Source organism: Strongylocentrotus purpuratus, unplaced genomic scaffold (genome assembly GCF_000002235.5).
Source record: "Strongylocentrotus purpuratus isolate Spur 01 unplaced genomic scaffold, Spur_5.0 spur5_scaffold_13, whole genome shotgun sequence".
In the NCBI taxonomy this organism is placed as follows: Eukaryota; Metazoa; Echinodermata; class Echinoidea; order Camarodonta; family Strongylocentrotidae; genus Strongylocentrotus; species Strongylocentrotus purpuratus.
The window spans coordinates 109,673-126,925 of NW_022145598.1; the positions used below are offsets into that span (position 1 = coordinate 109,673).

General features: G+C 39.7%; 1 protein-coding gene across 5 annotated transcripts in view; it reads right to left on the reverse strand.

Annotated features, from left to right (window-relative positions):
• Positions 1-12,943, reverse strand: part of LOC100892823 (centrosome and spindle pole associated protein 1) — an 87,239-nt gene extending 74,296 nt beyond the window's left edge. For all 5 annotated transcript variants that reach the window (XM_030982658.1, XM_030982656.1, XM_030982655.1 and 2 more), the window contains exons 1-6: positions 12,826-12,943; positions 8,499-8,601; positions 7,225-7,330; positions 5,926-6,017; positions 3,998-4,186; positions 2,854-3,131 (exon numbers count right to left, since the gene is read on the reverse strand). In XM_030982658.1, the coding sequence (XP_030838518.1) occupies positions 2,854-3,131; positions 3,998-4,186; positions 5,926-6,017; positions 7,225-7,330; positions 8,499-8,594 (761 nt within the window). In that variant the 5' untranslated portion in view covers positions 8,595-8,601; positions 12,826-12,943. The remainder of the gene's footprint in view (positions 1-2,853; positions 3,132-3,997; positions 4,187-5,925; positions 6,018-7,224; positions 7,331-8,498; positions 8,602-12,825) is intronic.
• Between the last annotated feature and the right edge of the window lie 4,310 nt (positions 12,944-17,253).

Below are 17,253 nucleotides of genomic sequence, written 5' to 3' on the forward strand. Positions count from 1 at the left end.
GACCTGTATCTCTTCTCCTCATCTCTCTTTCGTCTCAGTATATCATCATACTCCACTGACCTGTATCTCTTCTCCTCCTCTCTCTTTCATCTCAGTATATCATCATACTCCACTGACCTGTATCTCTTCTCCTCCTCTCTCTTTCATCTCAGTATATCATCATACTCCACTCACCTGTATCTCTTCTCCTCATCTCTCTTTCGTCTCAGTATATCATCATACTCCACTGACCTATATCTCTTCTCCTCATCTCTCTTTCGTCTCAGTATATCATCATACTCCGCTGACCTGTATCTCTTCTCCACCTCTCTCTTTCGTCTCAGTATATCACCATACTCCACTCACCTGTATCTCTTCTCCTCCTCTCTCTTTCGTCTCAGTATATCATCATACTCCACTCACCTGTATCTCTTCTCCACCTCTCTCTTTCGTCTCAGTATATCATCATACTCCACTGACCTGTATCTCTTCTCCTCATCTCTCTTTCGTCTCAGTATATCACCATACTCCACTCACCTGTATCTCTTCTCCTTCTCTCTCTTTCGTCTCAGTATATCACCATACTCCACTCACCTGTATCTCTTCTCCTTCTCTCTCTTTCGTCTCAGTATATCATCATACTCCACTCACCTGTATCTCTTCTCCTCCTCTCTCTTTCGTCTCAGTATATCATCATACTCCACTCACCTGTATCTCTTCTCCACCTCTCTCTTTCGTCTCAGTATATGACCATACTCTACTCACCTGTATCTCTTCTCCTCCTCTCTCTTTCATCTCAGTATATCACCATACTCCACTGACCTGTATCTCTTCTCCTCCTCTCTCTTTCGTCTCAGTATATCACCATACTCCACTGACCTGTATCTCTTCTCCTCATCTCTCTTTCATCTCAGTATATCATCATACTCCACTGACCTGTATCTCTTCTCCTCATCTCTCTTTCGTCTCAGTATATCATCATACTCCACTGACCTGTATCTCTTCTCCTCATCTCTCTTTCGTCTCAGTATATCACCATACTCCACTGACCTGTATCTCTTCTCCTCCTCTCTCTTTCATCTCAGTATATCATCATACTCCACTGACCTGTATCTCTTCTCCTCATCTCTCTTTCGTCTCAGTATATCATCATACTCCACTGACCTGTATCTCTTCTCCTCCTCTCTCTTTCATCTCAGTATATCATCATACTCCACTGACCTGTATCTCTTCTCCTCCTCTCTCTTTCATCTCAGTATATCATCATACTCCACTCACCTGTATCTCTTCTCCTCATCTCTCTTTCGTCTCAGTATATCATCATACTCCACTGACCTATATCTCTTCTCCTCATCTCTCTTTCGTCTCAGTATATCATCATACTCCGCTGACCTGTATCTCTTCTCCACCTCTCTCTTTCGTCTCAGTATATCACCATACTCCACTCACCTGTATCTCTTCTCCTCCTCTCTCTTTCGTCTCAGTATATCATCATACTCCACTCACCTGTATCTCTTCTCCACCTCTCTCTTTCGTCTCAGTATATGACCATACTCTACTCACCTGTATCTCTTCTCCTCATCTCTCTTTCGTCTCAGTATATCACCATACTCCACTGACCTGTATCTCTTCTCCTCATCTCTCTTTCGTCTCAGTATATCATCATACTCCACTGACCTGTATCTCTTCTCCTCATCTCTCTTTCGTCTCAGTATATCACCATACTCTACTGACCTGTATCTCTTCTCCTCATCTCTCTTTCGTCTCAGTATATCACCATACTCCACTGACCTGTATCTCTTCTCCTCATCTCTCTTTCGTCTCAGTATATCACCATACTCCACTGACCTGTATCTCTTCTCCTCCTCTCTCTTTCGTCTCAGTATATCACCATACTCCACTGACCTGTATCTCTTCTCCTCATCTCTCTTTCGTCTCAGTATATCACCATACTCCACTGACCTGTATCTCTTCTCCTCATCTCTCTTTCGTCTCAGTATATCACCATACTCCACTGACCTGTATCTCTTCTCCTCATCTCTCTTTCGTCTCAGTATATCACCATACTCCACTGACCTGTATCTCTTCTCCTCATCTCTCTTTCGTCTCAGTATATCATCATACTCCACTGACCTGTATCTCTTCTCCTCATCTCTCTTTCGTCTCAGTATATCACCATACTCTACTGACCTGTATCTCTTCTCCTCATCTCTCTTTCGTCTCAGTATATCACCATACTCCACTGACCTGTATCTCTTCTCCTCATCTCTCTTTCGTCTCAGTATATCACCATACTCCACTGACCTGTATCTCTCCTCCTCATCTCTCTTACGTCTCAGTATATCATCATACTCCACTGACCTGTATCTCTTCTCCTCCTCTCTCTTTCGTCTCAGTATATCATCATACTCCACTGACCTGTATCTCTTCTCCACCTCTCTCTTTCGTCTCAGTATATCATCATACTCCACTGACCTGTATCTCTTCTCCTCCTCTCTCTTTCGTCTCAGTATATCATCATACTCCACTGACCTGTATCTCTTCTCCACCTCTCTCTTTCGTCTCAGTATATCATCATACTCCACTGACCTGTATCTCTTCTCCACCTCTCTCTTTCGTCTCAGTATATCATCATACTCCACTCACCTGTATCTCTTCTCCTCATCTCTCTTTCGTCTCAGTATATCATCATACTCCACTGACCTGTATCTCTTCTCCTCCTCTCTCTTTCGTCTCAGTATATCACCATACTCTACTCACCTGTATCTCTTCTCCTCATCTCTCTTTCGTCTCAGTATATCACCATACTCCACTCACCTGTATCTCTTCTCCTTCTCTCTCTTTCGTCTCAGTATATCACCATACTCTACTCACCTGTATCTCTTCTCCTCCTCTCTCTTACGTCTCAGTATATCATCATATTCCAGTGGTTGTGGTGTTGCCCAACCTTTCCTTGGTGCTCTAGGAGGGAGATCATCATAACCCCTGGGTACAGGTGTTTGAGAAGAAGCTTCTTGCTGAAGTCTTGGTGCATTGTAAGAATCATTTCCCTGCTGATACTGACTGAGGGGCTGATGTTGGTTGTAGCCATTGGAGGGTTGCTGTTGGCCATAGCTGTTAGGAGGACCAGAGGCTGATTGATGTTGTCCACCCTGAAATGATTACAGCAGTCAAAATAGACCAGTTGGGCATGTTGGTACATTACTTTGTAGAGATTGCTATTCATTTTTGTTAGCATGCTACTCATTATGTGAGCAGCATCGATAAATTACACTGCATAATCAAAATCCATTTCTTGACTTGATTTTATATACATGTATGTGAGAGGGGTATACAATCTGTACATTCATAACACATGATGAAATGCTATCCTATACACATTCTGGAGCATTAAACAGATGTTAACATTAACAGACATTCAGAGGAAGCAAGGCTGCTAACATGTACATATGCAGCACCATAGCATTTTATTTTAAAGTTGGTATAAAAACAGGAGCTTTCAATTAATTGGTCAGGGGGCAAAAAATATTCTGAAATTACATTTCAGGCCGCTTAGAAAACACATGCAAATCAAAGACCCAGCTACATGTACATGTTCAAACTTATGTTTATTCCTGTGTTCCTCATTTGATGTCGTAATTAATTGTTATAGCATGTTGTAATGGATAAGGAAGTGACCATGGATTACAGGATCTACTTTTTCTCATATCCAGATAATGCTGATGGGCGTTTTGCATTAGAGAGAAGCAAGCAAGCAAAAAGTCTTCTATCTGTGTCAACAGTTGGTAATGAAGTATGACATAGATGCATTCACTTGTATTATTAAAGGGGAAGTCCACTTTCATAATAAGTTGGTTTTCATAGAAGGAGAATAATGAGAGGAATGGGTCAGTGAAAGTTTGAGCAAAATCAGACTTAGGAAGTTAAGATTCTTGGCCCTTCCTTCGTCTACATTGTATCTCCCTTCTGCTTCAAGAAGTCATTGTACTCTTTGTTTTGTTGCAAACATAATACTCACCCCATTAGTTAGCTCTGTGCCTTGGTCCTGGCCCTTCCTTCGACTACCTCCCTTCTGCTTCAAGAAGTCATTGTACTCTTTGTTTCGCTGGGAACGTGCCCTGTCCTGAGCAGAAAGCCTTTCTCCTATTGGCAGTGACATACCATCACCTTCTATATTTGTTCTCTTGGTTGAGGAACGATTATTTTTCTGTGAGAAAGAAAATTGAAGTACTAACTTTATATACCAACAAAGAATCATAGATACACTGGATAGCTTCAACAATAATGGATATTGAGAGACACAAGAAAAACAATGAGTGTGACCAATGATAATCATTATAAATCTGAAGTAGGTTTCACAAGCAGATTTACTCATCAAAGTCCATTTTGCGTCAAAATAGTGAATGCTCTGAGTGACTTTCATCTTGAACATGTAGGGTCACGTGCGTTCATGTTCATAACCACAAACTTAGGATCATGATTGCGAGCGCAATCATTAACATGACAAAACTGAAGGAAAATAACCCATCAAAATCAAGTAATAAAGACGCTTGTTTCAATGAAAATTACGAATTACAACATACCTTACCCCCTCCCTCCTTTGAAGTGCCTCCCCCCCCCCCCCCAATTAAAATGAAGCAAAATGTTGGGATGGGGGCAATATGTTGTGTAGGGGGGGCATGGAGTGTGTTCAGAAATGATGCAGGCTATTGGGCGAGTGGTACATAAAATAAGATCTGGATCCATGTGATAGTCATGATGTTCAGTCTGAATCATGAATACAATGTATTCAGAACCCTTTCTTGTCTCCCCCCCCCCCCTCCCCCTCTCTTTCTCTCTCTTAGAACAAAATTTAAGAATAGACACTAGGGATGGAACTGCCTATTTTTTAGTTCACGATTAAAACAATAGCTCCTCTATTATCTCAAGACTTCACTATGCCCCTTGACTTTGTCTCTGGTTTCAGTACAGTTTAAAGATCATCTTGGGCAATATTTTTTAACATGCCCTTCATTCATAGAAGTCAATATTTTTATCTTACCTGCCAACCTCAGACAAATGAATTCATTATTTGGGCACAATTCAATTTCAGGGGTACAAAGGGTGCTTTTTTCTTGTTTTTTTCTCCTCATTATGAAACACATTTCATTGCAACGATATACCTATCATTATACTTTGTACATTGTAGATGATAATAGTCAAAGTGCCAAAATCAAATTATAATCTTTATTTTATCCATTTGACTGTTGTGCATTTGCATCTTTCAATTTTTCTATATTGTTCTACCTTGTATTACAGAAATCTATAGAAAGAAATTTTGGACAATGGAAGAAAAAAGAATTGCCTTTGAAAATATAGAATGATATGAACGTATGAATATAGGGAGTAATATATCCTATTTTTATTTAGGCCTAAATTTCTATAAATAATAATCCCTACTCCAATAAACCCTGTAATAAAATTATTTAATTGTGTATATGAATACAGAATTTGAAAGTAATATAGTTATATTTATGCAATCTAATTTTCAAACTCTCAAACAGTTGGGAAACCATGGAGTAATGTCACATCGTTCGTGTTGACTTGGCACAAATACAGCAGAACCATGGCACTTCCGCCATAGGCTGTTAGAGGCATGATGGCAAACTCTTGGGCTTATTTAAGATCACGAGGTGTCAGACCCGCTAGAGAGAGCCGTTTCTTCCATGCGCTTGGGTTCACACTCATGGCATTTATGTTTCACTTTGACTCAAAGACATACAGGGTGTACACCATTTTTGCCTGTAATTGGAACGATTTTTTTGGAAGACTTCCGTTTACATGTAACATCAATAGTACCGCATACATTCACATACAGGTGTATGTCTGATGATAAGCAATAAGCAGTGTTGATACAACAAGTATTGTACCTATTCATGACAGATTTTGAGCAAAAAGTCTAGTTACCTCTTGAATGAATCTTCTGTATTCTGCCTCTCTCTCCTTTTGTAGCTTCTCTTTTGTGGTGATGTAGTTACCAACAGGAAGACCAGGTTCATCTGAAGACATTGATTCAGAATATATTAGGGGCATTGACATGTACATGCAATCAAACAAGAAGAAGAAAGAAAGAGGAAAATTGAATGAAAGGATTTAATGAATTAAGAAATACATGCATGTACATCTACAGTTCTAATTCAAATTTCAAATTTCAAATTTATTCATGTTTCCAACAAAACATTACAAATAAATTATAAGCATTTAAAACAAATTTAACAAATACATGTTGGAAACAGAGGGGTCCACTAAAAAGCAATGCTTGTACAAGTATGAACACCTCAAATGAAACTTAGGAATAATGAGTAATTAAATAAACTAATTTGTAACTACAAAAAGAACTACAAAATAGGGGAAAGAAAAAGGGGGATGCCAACAGAGACGAGAAAGGGACATACAGATTGTACAGGTGGTTATACAGACTTTGTTTTTGTTATTTTACAATGCCATTGATTTCATCAATTTGCTTTCTCCTCTTCCCTTCTTCACCTTCTCCTACATTATCATTATTATATTATTTTCCCTTTTCGCCTCCTATAATACTCATAACTTCAAACCTACTATAATATGTCACTCAGTACGGGAGCCCATTCACACACAATTATTTAGGCCACATTTTACATTGTTTTACCTTGCCAGTCATGTACATTTCAAAACTTTATGCCTATTTTCTGTACATTATACTTCTTTTTGTTGTGTGTAATCTACGCTTATATTACACTTAGATGCTGCTTGTAAGTGTCGGCTTGCATGGTGATGTACATACAGTAGGTTTGCGGGTGCACCATGTGTGAGAGAGAGAGAGAGGTTTGAGGAGTCCTGAAAAGGATTACCGAGTCAGAGATTACCGAGATTACCGAGTCAGAGTCCTTTTCAGGACTCCTCAAACCCCTCTCTCTCTCTCACACACATGGTGCACCCACAAACCTACTGTATAGACTTGTATACAAATGTGAAACAAATAAAACTTCAAACTTCAAACAAAATGGCAACTCTTATATTTTGCTTGTGAGGAGCTCTCCATCACGTCTCAAATGTGTGTGGTGCTTCTCTAGAAGAAAACTTGACTTTGATTCAATGAGTAGCACTTTAAAAACACTTACGATACGTCGTACAAACAAGTACTGTATAACCATCCCCAAACTTCTTAATTTAGCCCTATGGAGAAGGATGAACATTTCAGAACAATCTACATGTATGTCAATGTACCTGACTGTTTATGGCCTTTGTGCTGGTTGGTAAGAGGCTTAGGAGGACGGTTCTCTTTTAGAACTATGTCTCCATTAGGATATCCATTCGACAGAGGTACTGATATCTGTAATTAAATGAGATTAAATTAACAACAACAAAAATAACAACAAGAATGCAACTTTGGCAAAGTAAAAAACAAACAAAAACTTGAAGATGAATGCGTCTGGTCTCTAACATGCCTCTGCCTTTACAGTATGTACATGTATGTATAACCTCATTTGATGATCCTGGGAACTTTAGCATCTGACCTTACAAATCCAAACTCTTTTCCATTATATTTGTCTTGCTCATAAATGTTAGTGGATTGTGACGAAGGACTTGGATAACTCTCCCATTTGCAATGTACACAATTTCTGTTTTTCTCATAATAATAATAATAATAATAGCTAGTTTTTATATAGCGCTTTTCAGGACCGAAGGCCCTCTCAAAGCGCTTTACAGAAATATATATATAATTCATAATTCTCTCTCAGGGCACTACTCAAAATATATTAAAGATAGCATATTATTACAGGTTCTTTAAAAAGAATAGACCATCCTGAGCAATACATTTTTGAAAATTTATATTTAGTCATTTTGTATGTTGGAATAGATGGGAAAGTAGTCCGGCACTACATCACATTGACATTAACGCTTAAGCCAATTTGCAGCGCCCATACATGTACGTAGTGCTTGCAACTTCCAAAAATGCATAACTATGTTTATATATAGTCAGATTTAATTGAAACTTTTATCAGTTTGCTTTCTTTTGAGTAGTTGTCTATTTAGGTTGGATTGATTCCCGTTCATGTGCAGGGCTGCATACAACTCATATTTTGTTATTCAAACATCTAACTATATCTCATAGATTTCAACCTAAAGAGATGCTCCAAATCTCATTAATGTAGTGACATAATCATCAGTTGATAGAGAGCTAGCAAGAGATAGTGGTATGTAACTTCCCTCAGCTCAGCAAATGCTCACAAAAGACTTGCATTCTTTCATACAATACCTTCACAATAATCTTCTTCACCTGGTGATGCTACAACACATCTGACATAGCAACCCCATGTTGGTATTGTATGGTCTATTGTGAACAGGTGGTCCAATCTGGTGGAGCTACATACCACAGTCTCTTGTTTGCATTGAGCCATTTACATACAAATTCTGGTCTCAGATTTTGGGTGCTCATTTGTCCCGGGAACCTCTTAATGCCGAGCCACCTACATGTATTTTAGAGCTCTGTCTCTTACTTGTTTTTCATTTGAATGTTGCAGATCTTCTCTCTCTCTTGCAATCTTCCTTTTCTGTTGTTGTATGAAACGATCAATGTCATCCTCTGCAGACATCCTGATCCTGTATGTTGACATGTATCACAAAGATTAAGATTCAAATTGAATACTACAGAATCCGACAACAAGATCTCGGAATACTATACACCGAACGACCTCTCTTAACAACTCTAATTATCAAGAGTAGGGGCAGTGCTGGAAACTTGGTAAAATTGTCATATGATCCAACATCATTTGGTACATTGTCATTTTTGTACATTAAAATTTCAACATATAACATGTCCATATTTACATCAACAGCGCGATGAAACATTTGAGAACTTGAGTAGGGTGTCTGATCGCGCACTCTAGTTACATGTAAGTGTGCTAAAACCCTTCCATAGAAATGGCAGTCCCTATGCAGTCTAAATGCATTGCACGCTCATCTCGAAACTCTAAAAATATCTTAATCAAAACAGCGATTTAAACATTGTTTCCATCGTAGCTCTGAGATTGCCCACTTTTGGGAAATGACCCCCTGAGAGATAAATAGTTTGAGTCATAAGGAATATCTATGCGCTTATTTTTTCGCTAGCCCCCAGGTATCACAATAGATTGCAGTTTGACACTACCCTTCCTCCCACTTTTTGTATCGGCTAATAATTAGGGAGGCGTGACTCTGCTCAGCCCATATCCATGAGCATCCATGGGCACATGCATTCATCTCATGCTCGTTAGCTCACATAAAGTTCAGCAGCGCGATCTTTGTGCGTGCTACCAATGTTGCAAGCCTTCGTACACATGGTACTGCGTGTATACGTGTGCATTCAAATAGCGAAATAACGAGTTTGTTTTCAAAAACACCCATTTTTGTTCCCCCCCCCCCCCCTTAACCAGGATCGTTGTGTGACAATTTGTGACCTTTTTTTTAAACTCCAATCGGCTAGCAGCAAGATGCCCAGCTTGCGGCTGCGATACAGGACGCCAGCACAGCCCCGTGAAAATTGCCACTAGGTCTAGATCTATGCACGAAAGTGCCAATTTTTTCTTGGCACACATCGTTAAAATACATTGTTTTGGTAATCAAACCATCTAGAAATTTCATTTGCATGTACCGTAAGTATTAATAATAATAATTATAATAGCTAGTTCTTATATATCTATAGACTCTAGCGCCTTTCAGGACCAAAATCGGGGAGAAAATGTCGTGTACGAAAAGATGTTCATCGCTGGATCTAGCTAGGCAAATTCATGCAAAAAAATGTATTAAAAAAATTGACTTGAAAACACATCAGACAATTAGTCTGAACCGAGTCAGGAGCAGATTTGAAGAAATTATATTTTTAAATGTTGTAAAACCAAAGATTTAAGAAGAAAACTGACCAAGTATCTGTACTAAAAATCGTACATGTAAAATTGGTCGTACACATTCGACAGCTGAAAATGACGCGCAAGGTTGTGTTACGTGCGTTCTCGAATCCAAAATCATACCTCACACACACACTTTCGCCATACCGCGAATGGTCCGCCGTGGGGAGCTAGCCGGCTGAGAGTTTGCAGCGATACCAACGCAGCTTCGGAGCTCCGCAGCGTGCCATTTTAGCGGGACTCGGAAAGGTTCGTGGTGGGAAGGCAGCGGCCTAGCTTTTTGCCCAAACAACGCTAGATCGGCTGCTGGCAAAATGAAAATAACTACGATCGAGAACATCGTCGGTTTCTTAACTTTTCAGTGAGATAATTCTGAATTCTAATTGAGACTATATAATAAATTAAATCGACAAAGAAACCTCGGTAGAACTCTTATAACTGTACAAAAGCTTGTTTATTTCTTCATTTGACATTTTGTTTTCGACCATTTTTTCGTGCGCGAGTCAATGCAAACTATGTACCGGTATTACCAACTTTCAACACGCAAGGAATGGGGAACACTCGCGGACCTCGTATCAAATTCGTTGCAAAAAAAAAATTCAAGGGTGATTTTGAAGCAGTGAAGAATATTGGCGCTGCAATGCGCAGAAATATACTTGAAAGAAACTTAAAAAATCATACCTGAATTTTCAGAAAATCGTATTTGTATTAGTGTACCTAGATGTTACTTGTTTATAATTCAGATTTTATGAAGATTTGTCGGGAAAAAATGTCAATTTTTTCCGTTTGGTGGTCATTTCTAGGCTAATATTTTAAAAGTTACTTCAGTAATGGTCCCGATGTTTCTTTTATCATAGTCTACTCGCATGTTATTTCTACATAGATTAAACATAGGATGGTTAAGGGTAAGACCGGATAACATTATAAAAAAGATATATCCTTCAAACCTCCCATAGACCCTATAGAGTCTAACTGTTAGATCTAACTGTTAGATCTAGATCTATCCAAGTTTTGGGCTGATTATTGCCGACCCACCGCACATGCCGCAGCAAGGCCATTCTAGCTACCCCCACGGTACGAGATCTCTGTTGTACCGTCTGTATTGGGGAATGTCAACAAATGTCAGTTTTATTAAAGAAATGACCCAAATCAGACGATTATTTCTGTCTAGGGAGAGGCATAAATAGCCTAGCTAGCCACAGGCCACATCATGACATAGTATACAAATAACGCACGTCCCAGAGTGCAATAGCGGTGAATGCAGTACGCGCGAGGTTTCTTTAGATTGGTGCCGCTCTGTGCAACGAGCCGCTTGCGGCGAGTTCACAGTGAGCACCATCTGAAGAAACCGAGCGTACACTGCATTTACGTTTCGCACAACAGGGTCAAGTGCGTTATTTGTTTTATAAAATAGCGACACAAACAGCAACAAACAAAAGTTTAGATCTTAAGTATACGAGAGTTCGATCTACATGTAGATCTAGAGTTATGTTGGTTCTACTAATAAAATGAGGGTCTAAGACCTTGCAGGCTTACCAAAAAGTCCACGGGATTCATTGTTTGATTAAAAATAAAATGCATAGGGTGTCTAGAGACGAGTCTACATCAGACAGCTGAAATTCCTGGCTTCATTATAAAATCCAAAAGTCAAAACGGGTCTAAATCCAGGGCAAAAGTAAAATAAAAATTTGCTTTCTAATAATACCCCGCTCTAGCTAGCTAGAGCTAAGCTACGCGTACGCTGCGCTGGGAATCATGGTGGAGCGTACAATATTAGCTACGCGTAGCCTATAGCCTACATTATAAAATGGCTCTAGTATTTTAAGCATCGTGATTGGTCAATACGCGTCACATGACATTGACAAATTTTTGATGCAAGCACGATTTTGCAGAAATGAGTGCAGAAAAAGCGCAACAAAAAGTTATATTGCACGTGACCATGGAGATCCAGCGCGTACGTGTAGTACGCGCTCCCTCGACCTCGAGTGCATTGCAATTATTGTAGGCTACGCGTAGCTAATATTGTACGCGCTCCACCATGATCCCCAGCGCAACGTACGCGTAGCTTAGCTCTATGCTAGCTAGCTAGAGCGGGGTATTATTAAAAAGCAAATTTTTATTTTACTTTTGCCTTGGATTTAGGCCTGTTTTGACTTTTGGATTTTATAATGAAGCCAGGAATTTCAGCTGTCTGATGTAGACTCGTCTCTAGACCCACTGTATGGATTTTATTTTTAACCAAGGCAATGAATCCCATTGACTTTTTGGTAAGCCTGCAAGGTTAGTCTCGAACCAACATAACTCTAGATCTAGATCGAACTCTCGTAGACTCTAACTTAAGATCTAAAGTTTCGTTTGTTGCTATTTGTGTCGCTATTTTATAAAACAAATAACGCACTTGACCCTGTTGTGCGAAACGTAAATGCAGTGTACGCTCGGTTTCTTTAGATGGTGCGCACTGTAAACTCGCCGCAAGCGGCTCGTTAACAGAGCGGCACCAATCTAAAGAAACCTCGCGTGTACTGCATTCACCGCTATTGCACTCTGGGACGTGCGTTATTTGTATAATGCACTCGAGGGAGCGTACTAGTCTACGCGTACGCGCGCGCACTGGATCTCCATGGTCACGCGTACGCACCGTGCAATATAACTTTTTACTGCGCTTTTTCTGCACTCATTTCTGCAAAATCGTGCTTGCATCAAAATTTTTTCAATGTCATGTAACGCGTATTGACCAATCACGATGCTTAAAATACTAGAGCCATTTTATAAATAACGTTAGTCGTTACACAGACACGAAGCAATGGGACCAAGGGTAGTAATTCCTACTGGAGTTCTGTTCACTTGGCAACTGTAAACAACAAGAAAACCGCCCTAATATCCCCAGAAATCATTGTATGATTCAAACATAATTTCTATTTATTTATTAGATTTTTCTTACCACAGCCATAAATGCCTTCATCTAACGTTAATTCTATCCAAATTTCATAACACATGAGTATTCAAAAGTCTTGTCGAATGAAATTACTATCGGTCGATCGTGCAGCTAGGCCTACTTGTCAAATATTTTCAAGACTTGAAATGCATGATGGGAAGCGGTTTGGCGAATTCCAGACAACTCGCCACAAAGACAACCCGCTCCAAGAGGTTGGTTGGTTGGTTCTTCGTTTAGATGGCGCTCTTCAATCTCAAAGATTATTTGCGCCAGTCAATTTCGTGTATAGCTTTGGCGTGGGCTTCGGAAATCAAGCCCACGAGCGACTTTCCTTGGTGAAATGAAATTAATAGTGATATGGTTTTATTTAAAAAAAATAAAAAAAAAAAAAAAAAAAAAAAAAAAAAAAAAAAAAACTGCAATATTAAAATTGCATAAAATGCACATAAAAGGCGAGATGGGAGTTAGTTGCAATTGTTCATGGAAAAACCGCAAATACTTCATTTTATATATTATTACAGGATCGACATAAGTTAAGGGGATCCCTGATAGCTTTAAAAGCTATCTAAAACGATTAGTATCGTATATGTAACCCAATAATTCACGAGTAAAAATTGGGTTAGACATCAATAATTGTTTTAGATTGGGGTTGTTCAATTTAATCCTTTCTTTTAAGAGACGTCTATCTTTGTCGTATTTTGTACAATAGAAAATAAAATGTTTAATTGTTTCATCTTCTTGACAAACTTCACAAAGACCAGTATCGTGTTGGTTAATTTGAAAAAGGTAATAATTTAAACTACAGTTACCTACTCTTAGTTGTTGTATCAAGCATTCTTCTCTGCGAGATAGGCCTTGTCTATGTATGGGCTTTGAAACGTCGCTATGCAAAGCATATAAAAATCTACCGTGTTCTGCATTATCCCATTCTGCTTGCCATAATTTGTTATAATGGATCAAACGAGAGGCTGCCAATTCACTTCTTGTATTTGGTATAACTATGTCTATACACCTTTTCATGGCTCCTTTTTTGGCAGCCTGATCTACGATCTCATTGCCCCTAATATCGCAATGTGACGGAATCCATTCAAAAGCAACACAAACATCCTTAAACTGCAAAATATTAATTATGGATAAAATTTCATTTACAATAGCACATCTAATAAAGTATGAATCGATCATTTGTAAAGCTGACAAAGCGTCGCTAAAAATTACCACCGAAGAGGATTCAATAAATGTATTAATCCACTCTAGTGCCATTAGTATGGCCACTATAGTTCTGCTCTCATAATACAGACATGGGATAATCTAAAAAATTTCACCACATTATAATGAGACACATAAAATGCGGCTCCTGTCTTCCCATCCTCGAGTTTAGAACCATCTGTATATATATGTAAAAACCCATTCCATGAATTTCCAATGCTATCTAGAACAATCGATTTTATTTCAAATGGAGGCATTTCCTTTTTTTGCACTTTGCCATGGTGTTCGAAAGACACTTGTGGTCGTGCTAACCGCCATTCTGGGATTTTCGGCAATAAGTTGGTTTGCCCTTCCACCACTACTTCGTCTCTAAAGGATCGCAGTTTAAAAGGTCCTTCTCCTATCTTCCATTCTAAGTTATTTAAATCATAGTCATCACCCAATACTTCTTTTGTTGGGTGGTTTAGAGTACTAGACAGTAAATAAACTCGAAAGTTATCATTTAACAACCTTCTACGATATCTCAGAGGCAGCTCCCCGGTCAAAACTTGTAAAGCCTCCAAGGACACATTGTGTATTGTGCCTGTAATAATTTTTAAGGCTCTGTATTGGATAGAGTCAAGTTTTTTTGTTAAAGATATACAAGCAGAATCATACATTTCACTCCCATAGTCCAAAATGGATAGGATAAGTCCTTTATAAATCATCATCAAAATCTCATACTTACTTCCCCAGGGGGTGCCGGAGACACAACGTAGCAAGTTTATTCTTTTCTTACATTTATCAATGATAGAATCTATATGGACAGACCAAGTTAAATTGGAGTCAAACCTCACACCAAGGAACTTATACTGCTCGCATATAGGCAGATTATGTCCTTTTATTTGTAGAAGAATATCTTTCTTTTGTTTGTTGGTAAAGATTAATACTGCAGATTTGGTAGGGGAAACGTTTAACTTCCACGTCCAACACCATATCTCAAGCTCATGCAGGGCCTCTTGTAATTTCCTGCGGGCCAGCTCTAAATCCTTATTTGAACACCAGATTGCAATGTCATCAGCATAGCAAGATAATTTAACATCACTTACATTTATCTTGAGATCATTTAACATTAAACAAGACAACCCGCCACAATACCCTTGACATCTCGCCACAATACCCTGGACAACTCGCTACAGGCGAGTTGTCCAGGGTGGGGTGCCTTTTCGGACAACTCGCCACACTTTTTTCCCTCATGATTTCTAGATCTAAAATCCCTCATCTTAGATGAAATTGTCATTTTTCATGATTTTCGTGCTTTTATAAACATAGGCGCCGGAAGTGGGGTGGCAGGGGGGGCAGCTGCCCCCCCCAGTCAAAAAAGTGGGGGGCAAAACGCATTTTTGCCCCCCCAAAACGCCCCCCCCCCCTCCAAAAAAAAAAAAAAAAAAAAGCAGTAAAGGAGTAAAGATGGTTGTATTTTTACCCAAAAGTACATAACAATAATAAAAACCAGAATTAAATCACATATAAATTCCATTCAAAGAAAAGGAAAGTTAATAGGAATTAAATTTCCTAAAAATTGCGCATGCCACCTATATTTATCAATGGAGGTTTTTATAATAGCGATACGCGCATATCGTGGACATACATGTATTGTGAGAGAATGTAAAAGCGTGTCTGTTTTTTGTTATATAGGGGTGAGAAGACATGAGCTCCTGAACGATGGCGTACTGATGGGGGGGGGGGGTATTTTTTTATTCGATACCAGTGATTTACAAATGTTGCTGAAATGACATGAATTTCCAGTATTTTTGTAAGTCATACCTTTTTATGCGTTTGTTGGAAAATTAGAAATTCCCAAATTTACAGTCGGGCGAAAAATATGCTTATTTAGAAACCTTTATGTCATGGTCTGCAAATCCGCTGGGCTCGGGGGCTCGAGCCCCCTCACTTTTTGAAAAAGTATGTTACAGAGAAAAAGAAAGAAAGAGAGAGAGAAATATTAAGTTACCTGCCAACGTCACAAATGAGGTATCAAAATATGCTCATCTGACCGTAATTAAAACTTAAACCTCAGAGCATACGGACTCCACCAAGGGCCCTAAGGCGGTCCCCTGGATGCTCATTTGACAGTAATACCTTAAAAAAAAACGAGCTTCCGGGGGCTCTGCCCCCTGGACCCCACCAAGGGCCCTAAGGCGGTCCCCTGGATGCTCATCTGACCGTAGTTAAATACCTAAAACCCCCAAGCTTCCGGGGGCTCTGCCCCCTGGACCCCACCAAGGGCCCTAAGGCGGCCCCTGGATGCTCATCTGACCGTAATTAAATACCTAAAACCCCTGAGCTTCCGGGGGCTCTGCCCCCTGGACCCCACAAAGGGCTCTAAGCTAAGCGGCCCCTGGATGCTCCTCTGACCGTAGTTAAATATTAAAACATCTGAGCTTACGGGGGCTCTGCCCCCTGGACCACATCAATGACCTTAAATAGGGCCCCTGGATGCTCATCTAACCGTAATTAAATACCTAAAAACCCTAAGTTTCCGGGGGCTCTGCTCCCTGGACTCTCCGCCAATTAGTGACCTGCCAGCGTCACAAAATAATAAGGTATCTAAATATGCTTATCTGACCGTAATTTAATGCCTAAAATCCGTGAGCTCCGGGGGCTCAGCCCCTTGACCCCCTGCCGAGGCTCAGGTCCTGGACCCCAAGCCAATTTACGCTCTACCTGATCGTTAATACCCCCACTTTGAAAAGCGTTCCGCGAGGCCTGCATGTAACGTGTAAGAGTGGTGGTGATGCAGATTTTTCTTCTGCCCCCCCCCCCCTCCTTCCAAACTTTTTTGCTCATTACGTCACTGCCCCTGGAAGGTGAGCCCCCTGGAATGTTTGCCACCCCAATCCCAAACTGCTTCCGGCGCGCCTGTTTATAAACACAGTCATTACAAAGAATAAAGAATAAAGCTGATTTCCCTTGCAACCAGGGCTCAAATTTTTTGTCCAGGGGGGCTCTTCCAAAAAAAAAGAGCCCCCGTGAACCTTCTCACGGGGGCGCTTTTAGTGCTGACGGGGGCTCTTATTTTAATACAAATTTCCATTGAATTGGTACCCATGAAACTCCTAAATTCCTTGGTATTTTATCATTATCATTTATTTAAGTCGGCATTTTCCCTCTTAGAAAATGTACTTCTTACATATTATATATCCCCGTGATGACATTCTCTCCATTTCTTCCCTTTCTGCACATAAT